Below are 16,387 nucleotides of genomic sequence, written 5' to 3'. Positions count from 1 at the left end.
AGCCGTGTGGGAGCAGTGCTTGAAGAGCTGCTGCCTGTGGGCAGCCCCCGCAAGCTCAATTTGGGAAGGACGGCATCCCGTGGGAGGGACCCCACGTGGAGCAGGGGCAGAGAGGGACTGTGAAGGAGCTGAAGCTCTATAGAATGACCACAGCCCCCATTCTCTTGCACCACCTGGGAAGAGGAGGTAGAAGAGGGTGGATGGAGGGGAAGGTGTTTGTTTCTCACAGTTCTAGTCTGCTAGTGATAGGCAATAAATAATATTAATCTCCCTATGCTGATTGTGTTTTGCCTGTGATAATAATTATTGAGTGATCTCCCTGTCCTTATTTCAACCCTTGAGCCTTTTCCATTATATTTTCTCCCCTTTTCCCTCTGGGGAGGGGGAATGAGAGAGTGGTTGTGGTGGAGTTCAGCTGTCCAGCTGGGTAAAACCACTACAGGTTAGCAGACCAGGGATCCCAATGCAGACACAGCCCCCAGAAAAATGCACAACTCTGCCTTGGAAGAACATGGTAACGCACACACATACATGTGCCTCTTCCTGCACACACCTCAAATGCACTGTTGACACACACAATCACACACTCCACACACACAGATATCCCCCCCCCCCACACACACACACACACCCTTTACTTCAGGGGTAGGGGTAGGCTTGTGTTAGGTCATATGTTTGTTTAGGAAGTATCTCTTATGGATGCCTGTCGATGAATAAAAGCTCTTGATATTCCCATCAACTTTGAACTGTGATAAAACCCCAAGAGCTTTCATACATGCAGGGTGTCACTCTTTTTAACTGTTATGTTGTTTAGTCTGTGAATAATCAAAGCATACTCCAGACTGATCTGAGAAGGGTCAATGTAAGCCAACTGCCTCCCCACTATGCCCAGAAAGCAACATGAGCCTGAGCAATGCCATGTGATGCACCATTGAATCCAGGGGCCAGGCGGGGCCCCAGTCTTCTCCTCCTGTTCTCTAAATAGTATTCAGTGTCCGGGCATGGCTTCGCTGCTGTAACCCAACTCAGAGCTGTCACTTAGCCCGGAATTTCTGCCTAACATTTCAGACATTAGAAGGGTTCTCAGTTAGAAAGATACAGAAAATGCAGGAATTGCTTGAGCTCTCTGACCATAACAAATTCAATGTATGGGAAAAACCCCCACCATACTGGATAGCAACATCTACCAACTAGAGTAAATAAGTTGGTTAGCCTGAACTGTGGGAAACCCCAATGATCTTTGAAGACCTTGGTGCACCATCTGCGAGGAGACATGGTCAGCAAGGGATATTTTAGGACTTTTGTTTCATATATTCATTAAGAGGAGTCAGAAGATTTTACAAATAGAAGCACTTATCTCACATCTAGGACAACTTAAATTTTGGTCCTATCAAACCACATAGCCATCCTTGTTAATATTTTCCTCCTGTCACTCAGAAAGATTTGACCATATCCCAGGGAACACTGAGGATTTATTCATTCATATTTGTAAGGTGCTTTTCTGTTTCCGTGTGTAGATATGCACAATTCTAAACCTGAGTTTGCTTTTTTTCTCCTCTTGCTGTTCTGCTCTACTGGCTAGCTATGTACTGGTACTATTAAAGAACATTTGGTTTATGATAACTGACATTTTTATTAGAAGGGTCTTAAATAGGGATTCAATAATTCAATTTCCAGCTAAGAAAAAGAATAATAAATAAATAATGCTGCAGCCATCTTCTTGTTCCTCCCTAATGGGAGGTTAATCGTTAATCTTTCAGCCACTAGGGAAATAGATATAAGGAAAGATTGGAGGAAAATGAAAAATAAAATAATAGACTGAACTGAAATGACCCACTTCAGCAACTGCCCAAGCCAAAGTGACCAATACAGTAGAGCATCTACATGCAATAGAGAGAATAGCAGGGAAAATTTCCATTATTTATACAGGCATCTGAAGGCCTAAGAGCCATGTAGTAGCAGCCATATCTGTTCATTTTTTTATTTTATTTTTTTCCACAAAGATAGGAAATCTGAATGGTTCAGTTTTCCTGCATAATGGGGCACATTACATTTCCCTGCTGTCACCTGAGTGGCCTCCATATACCCTCAACTATCTCAGTGTGTCTCAACAAAAACAGTTACACAAAAACAATCAATCAATCAAACAAACAAAACAGCATAAGCTCCTTTTGACAGTAAAAAAAATAATAATAATAATAATAAAAAACATTGTTGCATAGCCACTGCTTGCCACCACAGATTATGTTGGGTTTAGACATCATTCTTATGCTTGTGGTACTGGCTCATAGCTCTGCATTGCAACCAGCCCTGCAGTAGTGATATATGTCCATCCACCCTCCATTCAGGTTTTGCTCTGGTCTCACTGTGACCTTTTCAAAGTACATTCCATGATATGAAGGATGGCTCTTTCTCCTTAATCTCCTTCCCTGACACCAAGAAACAGACATCACAGTTTCAAATTGTTCCAAGAAGACAAGAGTTTTAACTCCAGCTACAGCCAGGTTACAATCATTCTGATATATCCTAGCACTGAGTTCTTTATATTTGGCACAGTTCTTGCTGAAATTCTGCTTGTTGCAGTCATGTTCGTCCCCTATCTCACAACAGCAGCATTATTTGTGGCCCTAGCCTTCCATTTTTTTTCCTTCCTAGATCTTTTTTCCTATTTTTTCCCTATTTATTTTCCTAGTTTTCCAGGATTTTTGTGGAAGGAGGCATTTTCCACGGAGTATTATCATGAGTGTTTAAGGGGAATGGGTATTTTTGACTGTCCTCTCTGTCACGAGGGAGCCCAGATGAAAACTCATGTTCAGATGACCCTCACTCTACTTATTTTCTTGTGTTTTCTTATATCTAGGTGTATCTGAAGATGTGAAGCTAGTCAATAGGAACGTTAAGCAAAATATATTAAAATAAATTTAGGCCATCAGATTCTGTCAGGCAGCAACGTAAAGGGTGATGTACCTCTGGCAGACTTTTACTGAGCAACAAGGCTCCTGTGTTTAGAACAACCTAGAGATTTCTTCACTGAAATCTCTTTTACAGTCATCCTTTTCATATGCAAAATGTTCTTAAAACATTTTCAGTGAGAGACAGCAGATGTTTAATTCATAAGTGACTAGAGGTAGCAGCCATCCCTGACAATAATTTTGTGCCTATTGTTGTATCCTGCTCATCACTGGTAGCACTGTTTGTAAAGCGGAAAGTAGAAACCTGAAGGAGATTGTTGCAAACATCTTTCTAGTGCGTTAATCACAGTGTTAACTTTGCACGTGGGTTCAGTTGCAACAAATTCACATGGCCAGAATGAATCATGTGCACAGTTCATAAGATCAGGGCATAGAAGGAGACGTTTATGGAAATAATTTGCTCCAGAATATTTGCTCATGAAGATTCTTATGTAAGTAGCAAGAAAAAATGCTTTAAAGATATCATTTTAAATTTTTCTTTAGAGTCATATATTGTTTTATTTTATATAGTATGTTCCTATTATCTCAAGTAGCTCTCAGATATCACAGATAAGAAAATCAAGTAAATGTCTAGAAATGTGTAGAATTGGAGTTCAATAAAGTATATTCCTTTATTAAACACACTGAAAGGTTGTAAGTATTATGCAGTGGATGATTCCCTTTTATGTCAAGACTACTTCAGATATCACAATTCTAATTCAATAAGTCCAAATTTTAAATCTAACGTCAATAAATGGGGCAGAAATAAGCCCAGCGAATCTGTACAAGTTCTGTCTTGGCAGAGTTTAGATCTCCTTCGTATATAGAAAAGTAAACATGACTCTGACTGTACTCAAATGAGCCCTGTCAGGGGAGTGCTGCAATGACACATCGCATACACAAATACAAAACAGAGAACGACAATACAGATTTCTGAATGATGTAATTGTGAAGGGACATTTGGCAGCTTGTTTTGTGTATTGCACATGCTTTTCACAGATGTGATAGCAATGGTCTACTAAGCAGTTAAATTGAAGATTAAACATGGTCAGACTGCTCTAATAAAGTTTGACTTGAAGTGTAAGCAAGCCACTGGGTACAGTGATCATTATTTTCCTTGCTATTTTTGTTGAAAGAAGATTCCTTTTTATACAAAGTGTGAAGAAATTAAATAGGTTGCCGACCCTGCAAGTGATGTGAGAATCCAGGAAAAAAAAAAAAAAAAGGCAATATCAAAACCGGAAAGAGATTGTGTCATCAGAACAGATATTAAGAAGGAATAAAATAAAATTTAAAAAGGCCATTTGTTTTTCCCATTTTTCAGACAAAAATAATTGCACATGAAGAACGGATACATTTGCACAGTCAAAATGCTATTTTTGAGTAAAGCTCTTGTGGCAAGGTGCAAGTTACAGACCTATTCACATGCCGGCACAGAAGACAATTGCCTTAGAAGTATGTTATGATGGCTGCCAAAATCAAGTGGTTTAAAGTCAGAGAACACTATAATCTGAATGGACGATGAAGTCCTAACTGTGCTTTCCTGTACATCAGTATTAAGCTTTTTTTTCAAATTTATTTTACCGCTTTTTTTTTTTTTTTTTTTTTTTTTTTTTTTTTTTTTTTCCCCTCGAAAGCCCTTTATCATTCATCACACAGGATAAATAAGTACTGATTACATGGCACCTACTGAATAAGCAGCTACTTGGAAAAGTAATCTTCACCAGCCAGTTAGTAGTGCCTTATTTACTGCATACCCAAAGCCTGCAGTAAATACAGAATTATTCATTTTTTCCTGGTCTTTTCTGGGCCACTCATCGCTGTAGTATTTGCATGCCTCAAGAACACAGATGAATTTATCATTGTCGAAAGATAGGAGACCATTATTATTATTCCCATTTTACAGCTGAAGAGATAGGGACTTGCCTGGAGCAACACAGTGAATTAGTGGCAGAGTAAGGATTAAAATTCACGGCTTGCAACCCTATACACATTACTGGAGACTGCACTGCCTTGTAGGAGGTGCTGAGAAACTGCAGCTCTCACCAACTTCATCTACCACTGTAAGTGCTCAGCTTTGCTCTATAAGCCTTGGGCAGCCCAAGCTGGTCATCCATGAAATAAGACACACAGTTAATAGTCAGCTGCTAGAGTAATGGGTTTATCATCATGTTAAGAAACTAATACTTGAGCCCAGTGTTTACAAAATGGTCTTGAACCTGGTCCAGCCACCTCTGGGTGAATGCCATAGTGACCAGGGTGCTGGCGATGGCAGGATGGGCAGGAAAGCAAACTCGCTTTCCCCAAGCAACCATGCTGGAACTCAAAAAGCTGTCTTACATGCACCATGATTTCATTTCAAAATGGTGCTTTATGAAAAAACACATTTAGAGTGGAAAACCTACTGACAGACTCGAGGTCTCCTTTCTTGGATTATTCACCTGAAACTCATTCCCTCCTGCTGTCTTGAGCATGTCTAGGTTTCTGCCCCTGCGCTCTCTACACCAAAAGCAACTGATTCACATTTGGTGGTTCTTGTTTTGTGTCTCTTTAGCAAACTGGGAAAACACCGGTAGATCAAACTGCAATCACTCCAGCAGTCATCTTTTATTTAGTTCACTTTTTTTCTCTTTGAAGATATCCGTTTGATCCTTGTCTGTTCACCTGAGATGGTAGGTTCATTGACCATTCCCACTCTCTGGCTGCTATCGTGTGAACATAGACATGCTAAAATTAATCTGGGTGTTAGCTCTCTGAATCCACAAGCGATGCTGTTTAGAAAAGTCTATAGATTGCCTGTATACAATTGACCAACTGTCTGACATCCATTCAGATGTATAGCTGGAAATTTGAATCTAATGCACTAGTTTTCAGTTGCTGAAGGTGTGAAAAACATGGTGATAAATCCAGCTCATCTTGCTTACGCAAGTAGTACCATTTCTCCAAAAACTGCATCTCGTGGAGTGGGTGTAGACTTCAAAGCAAGGCCATGAGTGTATCAATGCAGGGCTGCTGGGCAGATCCTGATACCTATTTTTGCAGCCCAGGGACCTGGAGAGAGTGTGCCATGGTGTCCCTCCTGCCCTTGTGCCCCTTTACTTCCTTCCAAAACTACAGGAGAAATGGCCAAGGAAAGCTGCTGGAGGATGCAGGCTGCTATGCAGGTGTTCATTTCCATTGGACTGCTGACCCACTGAAAACTTAATCACTTCTGTAAAAGTGGAACAGTTTGCCAGGAAAGACCAAGGAACACCCATACAAAGTTCCCTAAGTTCAAAGAGGTAATGCCTGCCCATAAGAAAGGGTTGATCTGCGTTTCTCATGGCCAAGGGAATATCTTTAGCATGGGTTGCATGCCAGTTCCTCACAACTGTTTTTAACTATTTTTGTGCCAATATCCTCTTCTTCCATCCCAAATGGTGTCTGATTTTTTTTTTTATAAATATCAAAATCAAAATGCTTAATATCTCCAGTATTGTTGTATTGTTGTCTACTTTTTTTTTTTTTCCCTTTTTTTCCCAGCTGCCAAATTTTAGACTGCTGTGCAGTTGTTTCATGGGCAAGCAACCTGCATGTTTTATTGAATAAACTGAGGAAAAAAAAAGGGGGAAGGAGGGAGGAAGAACTCTACTTAATATTTGCTCAAATCTCTTTCTTCAGCAAGCTCTCATTGACTGACTCATAATTATTGGGTCATGCTCAAGGCATAACCTCAGCTGATGTATAGACTTAGCTCCACTGCCCTTCACTTATACCAATTTATAGTACATGAAGATTTGGCTTGTTGACTGATAAACATAATATATACTATAATTTGTATCTTTCTGAATTCTAGTGTACTGGAACTGACAAAAGGATTTTGCACAAAGCTGTAGGACTGACATCCTGACATCACCTGCATTGGTGTGGTATATAGTTCAATCATTAAGATTTATCATCCTGTAATGTTACATGTAGATCACCATGAAATCCCTACCAATATGTTTTCCAAAACAGGGTGCATTTTTTTTATTTTTTTTTCCCAGCTCTTTCCATTTTCTGTAACTGGTAATTCTAGATCGAACCATTTAAAAACTAATTTTTCTTGAAATTTTATTAATTATAGCACTTGAATCTATATAACAGAAGTCAGCTTTAATGGGATTTGGAAGTGCTGAGAACATTTATTCCCACCTAACCTTTGCCAATAAATTCAGCCTGAAAAGCAGTATATTGCAAATCCTAAAATAAATGTAAGTTGTGTCTACAGCTTTCCAAATGGTATGCATTAATGTATTTTTTGTAGCAGCAGCTAATTATTACTATGAATCATTACAGGGTGACTTGAAAGCATTTATAAAATTTTACAAGAGTGGAAACTAATATTTGCTGGTATCTTTGACAGCTACCTGTGTTGATCACAGACAGAAATAATGAGTTCTGTCAATATGCCCAGTGCACGTATAAACAACTCAGAGAAATGCAGTACATATGGCAACTATAGCAGGCAAAAAAGATGTGAGTTCATCAAAACAACTTAAAACACGCTAATCCAATCTTATCTTAGCATTTACATAGCCAAAACCCAGATGACAGGTAGATTTGTTATGTACAAATATGTATCAATAGACATAAATATTTATAGTTTATAACCTAAATATGACAGAGATATCCATCCATACATATGTATATATAATAAAATTGTCTGTATTTAACCAATTTCTAAACTTCACATGCTCTGTTCTTAACATCACTAAGTACATTAGGTTACTTCAGTCCTATATTGTACATTCGCCTTCCATCTATTATGGATGCTTGAATAAATGCCTAATGAAGAATTTATCAGCATCAGTCTGTCCATCTTATTTCAATGATTTTTATGTTGTTCCTTCTAAGATTTGTTCTCTCCTTCCTGCTATGAAGGAATTACATGTATAGTAGCACATGCATAAAACCTTGAATATTGATGTAGAACTTGTATCCTCCAGTTTAAGCCTGATTAATCTGTCTTTATGAATCATATGCATGAATCTGAATCATTGTGGTTATTCTCCATCAAGTGCTTTCTTAGATGCTTCAGAATACAGTCAGTTGTTTTTCTGGTCACGTGTATAGTTAAAGGTGTACTCTGTCCTCTCAGGAAGTGCACCATGTGCTGTGATACTTACAGAAAAGATGAAGCTGAACTACCAGACAGGAGGACTGAGGCCCTAACGATGAAATACAGTGCTACCTTAATGGCCCATTATTTTTCAAGTATAGTCATAATTGCTACTCTAGCCAGCTAAAACACTAACCAGCGAATTTAGCCATTTTGAAGAAATTAACTAAAGATATTTTATGTATTATAAGATCATGAAGTCTCAGTTCAGAAGCTTTCTTATTCGATGCCCACTTGTGTGCAGTAAAAATATCTAAGCGTACACAGAAAACTGCAACATTTTAGATGTAAGCATGTATCACCAGTGTTTAGCATAATCTAGCCGAACACATTAGTCACAAGTATTCTACATGTTTAGAAGAACACTTACTCATCCTTTACACTATTACCGCTTTATATGCAAAAGTAGGGTTTATGTATTTCATGCCTAAAATTTAAATTCTGGAGCAGTGGAAGATGTGCAGTCAATTGCCTGGGAATTTCAGGATACAGGATGGGACTGCTGCTGGGTGGCCCCTTCTTTCCCCCAAACAGGGACAATGAACTACCTGTTCTTGATGTGGCACATGCTGCAAATCCCTTTGACTTGAAATCTGAAGGGCAGACTTCAGTAGGCTCTGCATGAACAGGGAGAGGATTTCACATCTGAACCTGGCAGGAATGTGGATAATACCTCAGCTCTTTCATGTGAAAACCACCCGTGATCAGGCTTGACCCCACACTTTCTCTTTGCATTGTTGCCCAGTGGTGTAAAGAAAAGTGCCATTTTTCCAGGGCAGAGGAGAAAACGGCTGCCTCAACGGCAAGCTGGACTGATATGAGTGAGCAATGGGTACCTGCCTGTGTTCAGTGCTTTCCCAAAAAGGCTCTGAGGGGCCAGTGCAGGGCCACCTTTGGCCCTGACCCAATGCTCCTAACCAACGACCATGCTCCTTAACCATGGTTAAGGTGGCACTTAACCATGTAAATCTGGACCAGATGGGCTAGTTTGCAGGAAGAATTGGAGCTGGAAGGGAGAGGGAATGGTAAAGAGTCAGATGGCAAGGTAGGTTTTTGGGAAAAGAAAGACGGTGCTGGTGCAGAACAACAGGGATGCCATTGTAAGTAACAGGCAATCTTTGTTTCAGTATTCTAATCCAAGGGTTTAAAACATTACAATAGACTGGGAAATGCTGGAAATGTTCTTCACTCCCATGGCAGGGGGAGAGTTGCCTCTACATATCATTTCCCATGTCAAATGGGGCAAAGTGTCTAATACAGGTCCAGACTCATTTGCATTTCTTGCCAGCCACTTTTGAGAAACAGGGCTGTTCTTATCCCATACCTCTGTAAGGTATAGTGTCTGGTCTGATTTCCTGAAACACTGTGAAGCTCAGGGCATCCTATAAATCCATGACAGCAGTGTTCAGGCACACGCTCAATGTTCGCTCAGCTGTTAGTCTAACGTGTGGAAATGGGTTGGAGTGTAGCTTGCCCACAACAGAGAGGATGAACTGATGAGCAGAAAATGCAGCCTTTTGTTCTTTTTTAAACTGAATGTGTGCAGAAAGCAATCCACTGAAGATTAGCCTTAGATGAAGTTTTTGGACCTTTGAACCTGCAGATTTGGGAATTGCAACAAATAGCAGACTGAAGCATCAGTGCTGCTTTCTAAAGGCATCCCTTCTCACAGCCAGCTAGAGTTTTGCTGGGGCAGGGAGGGCAGTCATGCCTCTTTCTCCCCGTGGTACCTCTAATGCATTCTGTCACACAAAAGGGGACAAACTCTGTCTCCAAGCAGTCCTCCCCAGCATTACGCTGCACCCAGCTGTGTTTCACAAAGCTCCATTTAGTAACTCTCTATTGCCACCGGGATGCTAAGCATGAAATAACCAAACAAAACACCAGGTCCTAAATGCAACTCTGTCTGCAGCATGGCTTGACAGACAAGAGGAATGGACTGATTGTGTTTTACGGGTGTCCACAGCACCGTAGAGAGGGCATGCACAAGGGAGGAGGGGAGAAAAAAAAAAAAAAAAAAAAAAAAGCTTTTAGTATCCTTTCTTATCGTTCAGAAGTACAGAAAATGATGCTTCAAAATCTATCAGGCTTAATCTCTCTCACGTCACTGAGGTTATTTATATCATTTCACTACCAGATACTGTTTTGGGAGGAGTAATAGAGAGTTTCCCAGGATGACGCTGTTTCCTCGTCACGGGGCCACAGGGTGGCTGGTGGCAGGGCCAGCCAGGGCCAGCTGCAGCAGGCTGTTCCTGTCAGGTCTGGGACATCTCTACAGGCGGAGACTCCACTGACTCTCTGGGCAACTTGTGCTGCTGACCATTTTCATAGTAAAATTGTTTTCTTGTATGCCGATGGAATTTCACAGTTTTAGATTAGTGCCCATAGCCCCTTGTCAGGTTACTGGACACCACTGAGGAAAGCACAGCTCCCTCTTCTTCATTCCCTCCCATCAGGTACTTATACACGTAAATAAAATTCTGCCAAGCCTCCTTGTCTCCAGGCTGAATGGTCCCAGCTCTCTCAGCCTCTCCTCATAAGAGATGCTCCAGTACCCTCACTATCTTCTTATCCCTTTGCTGGGCTCTCTGCAGTACATCCATGTCTCTTGTAGGAGGGAGGACAACACTCACCTGGGATGAGCAGAAACCTCTTGCCTGTGATCCCTAGGGATATTGAGAAAGATGGGAGTGGAAATAAGGCTTCTACCCTTCCTTCAGTCTCTGTGTTGAGACTGACCAGTATTAGCTGATGGCTAGTTCATGCAATGACTGATGAATTCAGACTGCTCTCTGCTGGGAAAGGATTCATATCGCCAAAACCACAGTCCCAAGAACTGCCTTTTGAGGAGTCTTAGCTGAGAGGCCATTGCCAGAAGATCTCAAGGAAACAGGCAGTCCTCTCCACCTGGATGTCCCAAGAGAAATGGTGGTAGAGAATGCCTGCTAGGAGCCTACTGCTTGGGTCAGTGCCCACAGCACATCACACGTTGGGAGCTTTCTCTAGCTCTGCAGGGAGGAGAAGGAATGGCTTGGTCCCTGACGGAGCTGCCTGTGGTTGCTGGAGAAACCGGCTACCTCCCAGCATGAAGCTTCACAGCATTAGGACTTGGTGCATATTTCCTGGTGAGCTCCCCAGTGTGCAAGTGGTCCCTCATATCATGGAAAAAATCACAGCACAATTTGCCTGGTTTTTTTTTTTTTTTTTTTTTTTCCCCAATATAGAAAGTGATCTAGCTCACATGCACTCATTTCAGCAAATAAGCTGCATTAATTAATGATGGGGGAGGAGAAATCTCAGAGAGGTACCATGCAAAACTTCTCCTAATATTGAAGAAAATCACAGTATGAAATGGCTTGTTGAAGGCTACACCAGCTTTTGCTAAACACCAGCACAGGAAAAAAAAAATATCCTTGACCACAATAAAAAGCAATTATTTCACATACTAGATTCAACACATCCTTTAAAACTGAACAAGGAGGGTAAGAATACAAGTAGGGTCAGTGTGAATCACAGGGGAGTGCCTGGAAAAACACACAGCGGTGGACGTGCACAATGCCGTAGCCTTCAAAGTGAAGATCTCTCTATGGCTTGTAACAGCACAGGTCAAAGCCACCATCCTGCAGGGATCCAATTAGAAAACCTACACAAGTAATGTCTGACAAGCTCTAGAGAAGGGACCTTTGCCCAGGAGTTAATACCTTGCGTTATAAACAACGCGTGTCAGAGATACCGCGTCATTAGCTATAATTAGCTGGCAAACCGGACCAGGTCTGGGTTACGCTGTTGCCATACAGAAGACTATAGAAAAGAAAAAATAAAAAAAAATAAAAAATGAGAGAGAGAGAGAAAAAAAAATCAGAAAAATGCTGCCAGGAGCCCCCAGCCTCAGCCCCTCGCTCCGCCGGCTCCGTGGGGGCACCGTTCCCCTTCCCAGCCTCGAGCGGGGTGCGGTGGAGCGGGGCCGCCCCCTGGCGGCCCTTCGGGGGCAGCAGCAGGGCTCTGGCAGGGCGGGGGGGTCGGCTGGGCGCACCCTAAATTCAGGAGGTATTCGTCAAATTCACCGTTTCGCTGCGGGAGGCGTTTTTCTTTTATTTTTTAAATTTAAATTTAAATTTTTATTTAAATTTCTATTTATTTTTATGTTTATTTGTATTTATTTTCCCTGTATACTGAAGCCAACACATGTTATAACATTTTTGTCGCTGTTTTGCATCCCGGAGACGTAAATGCTTTCTTCTCCTTCGATTTTGTGAAGTAAATCCACAGCATATGGTTTTGAGGAGAAGCTCCGGCAAGTTAGAGGAATTGACGCTCGGCTTCGCGAACTGGAGCAAGCAGCGGAAGAGCGTGCAGCTCCCACCCGCTCAGAGGGAATTTCTAGGCCAATACTTCTCCGTCTTTCTTTCGTAAAATTATTTAAAGATAACATATTTTTACAACGTCACCTATACAGAGATATAAATAGTTCGCACTAGAAATCAAAGCACTGTAAAAAATCTGATTTAAGCCCTCCTAGGCAAGAATATTATCCTGAGAAAGTACTGCCGCTTCATGCTAGTTAGATATTTTTAAGCATGCAGAAAGCGCTTCTGATAGCAGCATTCATTCACAACTTCATATTTACTGAAGTCACTGAGGAGCACCAGGGAACAGTGTGTGTCATTGGCTCTGCATTCAGGATCACGCATTGCCTGAAAATCCGGATACAGATAAGCACCGCAAATAACCAAAAAAATTAAGATTCAAGTTCATAAGGACCAAGTTTCAGCTCAAGTTGTGCAGACCATGAACTAGGTGTATGTATAGCAGCATCACTGGTGGCAATGAGCTACAGATTCGACATTGATTTTGTTGATGGGATTAATTTCTCAGAGTTTTTTAATGGATATAAGAAAAATACATGCTTCATTGGTCCATAAAGTTGCCTGAAAGTTAGACATTATCTCATTTAATAACTGAGTTTGGAGTATTAATTCAAAGTACAGTCTTAGCAGTATACATCTAAATCACTTTTATCCTACATAAGGTGTATGCTAAAAAGTGTTGCATGCACTTCATAGAATCCAGGGAAACAGAAACCATAATGCACTCGTCGCATCCTTTGGATGGGTCAAAATGCACCAGCTGCTCCACTCTTAGGGACATGCTTTAGTAGGTGATACTGGTGGTAGGGCGACGGTTAGACCAGATGATCTTGGAGGTATTTTCCAACCTTGATGATGCCAGGATGCTACGATTCTCTGTGAGCAGCCTGAGCTTGAGCAGGTACTAAGTGTAACACTGCTTGTGTTGAGGTGCCGCAGGAACACACCCCTTTTCCTACACAACCAAACCCCAAATTACTGCAGGCCTCCTGAAACACCAGTGTGTGCAAAGCAACGAGCACTCCAAAAGAAACTGGGTGCACAAATCTGAGCTTCTCCATTTAAGAGCTGGGATGGAATAGTGCAGGTCCACCAGCTATGGGAAAGGATGCGGGCACAGATATATGTGTCTATACTTATATAGGGGGATATATGTGGATATATCCATGTTGTGGGCATGGATATACGTCTATGCGTATATAGGGGGATATCTATGGATATATCCATGTTGTGGGCATGGATATAAGTGTCTATACGTGCATATGGGGGTGTATCTGGGTACATAGGGAACCTCCCGCTGCCTCACCCGCCCTTGTACCGTCGCGCTCCCCGGCCGCTGGACGGTCCCCATCTCCAGGAGCGACCCCGGGAAGGGGGTCCTGGGGTGCGCGCCCCCCGCGCACCGACCCGCGCTCCCGCCGCCGGGCTGCGCGCGGGGGCGGTGCGGGCGCGGGCGCGGCGCTGCGGCGGGGCCGCGCCTGCCAGCGGCGGGAGAGGCAGCGGCGGCGCTCCCGCTCCGCGCCGCAACTTTGGGGCCGACACCGCCCCCCTTCGCCCTCGACCACCCCTCCGCGGGCGGCCGGTAAGAGCCGGGACCCCCAGCCCCGACGGGCCGGCGCACGGCCGCGGCAAACTTCGGCGGCGGGGTGGGGAAGGGACGAGAAGGGAAGGGAGGGGAAGGGACGAGAAGGGAAGGGAGGGGAAGGAAAGAGATGGGAAAGAAGGGGAAGGGTCGGGGGTCGCGGGCAGGCAGGTGCCGTGCGGGAGGGCAGCGGCCGCGTCCCCCCGGCGTGGAGCGGAGCGAGCGGGACTCGCCGCGGGGCAGCCCGGGGGCGGCTCGGCTTTGGGTTTAGCATCCTTAGCATCTTTGGCTTGGGCATCTTTGGGTTTGGCATCTTTGGGTTTGGCATTTTTGGGTTTGACATCTTTGGGTTTGGCGTCTTTGGCTCTGGGCCGGGAGGGGGGAGTGAGTTTTTGCGGGTGGGAGCGGGGTGCAGGTGGAAAATCCAGGCAGCTGCCCTCTGTTTTTTTTTTTTTTTTTCTTTTGCTTGTTTTTTTTTTTTTTTTTTTTTTTTTCCTTTTCTTTAATAGGGCACGGAGGCAAACGTTAGAGCACGATGCTGAAATTGGTGATCTGGTGGCTGAGGCAGGTATCCGAGAAGCAGCGGTCGCTGGAGCAGCAACGTTACTGGCGTTCTTGGTGCTAGCGTGAGGTTTATGTGCCTTTGCAAGGAAGGTCACTTTTTTACACCCCCCACCCCCCCTTCCTTTTTCTAAGCCGTGCATCAGCAGCGTGAATTCCAAGAAGCAGTAGGTGTTTCTTGGCATTTTAACTGGGATTTTGGAAGGGGAAGCCGGGTATTTAATGGGAAAAAATTGCGATGGAACGAAGGGATGCGGAGGCTGCACACAGCCTGGGGTTTGCAGGCGTGTGGAAGTTGTTGAAATAGGTAAACGGTCAAAACTGGCATTTGGGAAACGATTTCTTTAGTTACTTACATGACAAACAAATGTAAAGGAAAACTGGGCCACTAAGAATTTTTCCTGTTTTGCAGTTTGCTGTCAGCAGAAGGTAAAACATGTCCTTGAAGATATAGAATTTTACATAAACAGATGATGTTTACATAAGCCTGAAGAAGTTTGTGAAAAACACAGAGAGCAGAAGATGCGGTGCGAGCTGAAGTCGGCTGTCCTGCTGCTCGTCCGTGTAATAATTTTTCTTTTTTTTTGTATTGTTGCAGCGTGAGAACAAAGTGAGCAGTTGCACCTTTACCAAAGCAACCACCTGCGTTACTCATCTCCTCTGGAATGGACAATGGAACGGTCTCTGGCTTTATCATGATCAAAAACTTCTTCCTCTTCTGCGTTTCCATGAGTTTAGCCAGCCACTTCGGGTAAGTTGCCAATTGTGTTTGAATTTCTGCTGTGGCTTTTTGAAGGAAATGAAAAGCTTTGGCTCCATGTGGTGTGGAGCAGCAGCACAAAACAAGCAAGCTTTGCATTTGATCTGAATGTACCGGTGCCGGGAGAAAAGGAGCGGTTTGCCTTTCTGCTCCAATTTTCTGTCTCCTATCAACTCTCTATGCTCATATCATTTTTGCAGGGGGGGGAACGTGGAAATTCAGCCTGGGCCTTTGGCTGCTGGGTGCCCTGAGCTGGCCATGGAACAGGCGGGGGCTGATGCGCTGGCTGCTGGTGTGGTTGCACTGAGGAGGGCTCGCACCTTCCCTCTCACCTGGCGGCACAGGCTGCAGGCAGCAGTGCCAGACTGCAACAGCAGCAGGACCCGGTGCATGCTCCTAGCTGGTATAGGCTTCTTTGTGAGTAAGATTATGGCCACTCAGGAGGAGAGCTGAATTTGAAACTTGCTGGAGTAATTAGAAATTGCATTTCCCTGAGGTGCATAGCAAGGAATTCTGCTTCCTCATTTTTTGCTTTGGGTGCTTTCTTGATTGTGAGATTTTGAAAACTGCATTGAAGAAATACTCCTACTGTAGTTCTTCAAAACACACACACAAAACAAACAGAAAACCTCTATTTACATGTTTTCCCTAAAATGAGATATCTTAGGAACTTTCCAAGATCTGACTATGCCACTGAGCCCCGAAGAAGCATTTAGCAAGTGCTCTGGAAACGTAGGTTGATTCTTTTTTGTGGAGGAGAACAATTATTTATGATTTCACCAGAAAAAAGACAAAAAAAAAAAAAAGAATCCTCCCAGTGTGCTGATTCACAAGCATACCCATCACTTCTTTGCTAAAAGAAGGTACAAAATGGAGATGCAAATTAGCTTCTTATTTCAATCAAAGTATTTTTTTCCAGATTGGAACTAGAAGACCAAACCTTGAATGACAACTCTCTGTACTGTAAGCAAGACTCAGCCCTGTCTTTAGAGTGTGTCTTAAGTAGGTGCACAGAAAGCTGTGACC

The 16,387-nt window shown here is 43.0% G+C and overlaps 1 protein-coding gene across 3 annotated transcripts in view; it reads left to right on the top strand.

Annotated features, from left to right (window-relative positions):
* The first annotated feature begins 13,907 nt into the window (after nucleotides 1–13,907).
* Nucleotides 13,908–16,387, top strand: part of GABRA5 (gamma-aminobutyric acid type A receptor subunit alpha5) — a 56,759-nt gene continuing 54,279 nt past the window's right edge. Inside the window, exons 1-3 of one of the 3 annotated variants that reach the window (XM_027446805.3) lie at nucleotides 13,908–14,040; nucleotides 14,550–14,604; nucleotides 15,200–15,352. In XM_027446805.3, coding sequence (XP_027302606.1) covers nucleotides 15,267–15,352 — 86 coding nt within the window. In that variant the 5' untranslated portion in view covers nucleotides 13,908–14,040; nucleotides 14,550–14,604; nucleotides 15,200–15,266. Of the gene's footprint in view, nucleotides 14,041–14,549; nucleotides 14,609–14,798; nucleotides 14,909–15,199; nucleotides 15,353–16,387 lie in introns of those variants that run through there. The other 2 variants (XM_027446816.3, XM_072030533.1) reach the window with 2 other exon arrangements.

Source organism: Anas platyrhynchos, chromosome 1 (assembly GCF_047663525.1).
Source record: "Anas platyrhynchos isolate ZD024472 breed Pekin duck chromosome 1, IASCAAS_PekinDuck_T2T, whole genome shotgun sequence".
NCBI classification, from domain to species: Eukaryota; Metazoa; Chordata; class Aves; order Anseriformes; family Anatidae; genus Anas; species Anas platyrhynchos.
Note: the sequence above shows the minus strand (reverse complement) of the source record. Positions and strands in the feature narration are given on the sequence as shown.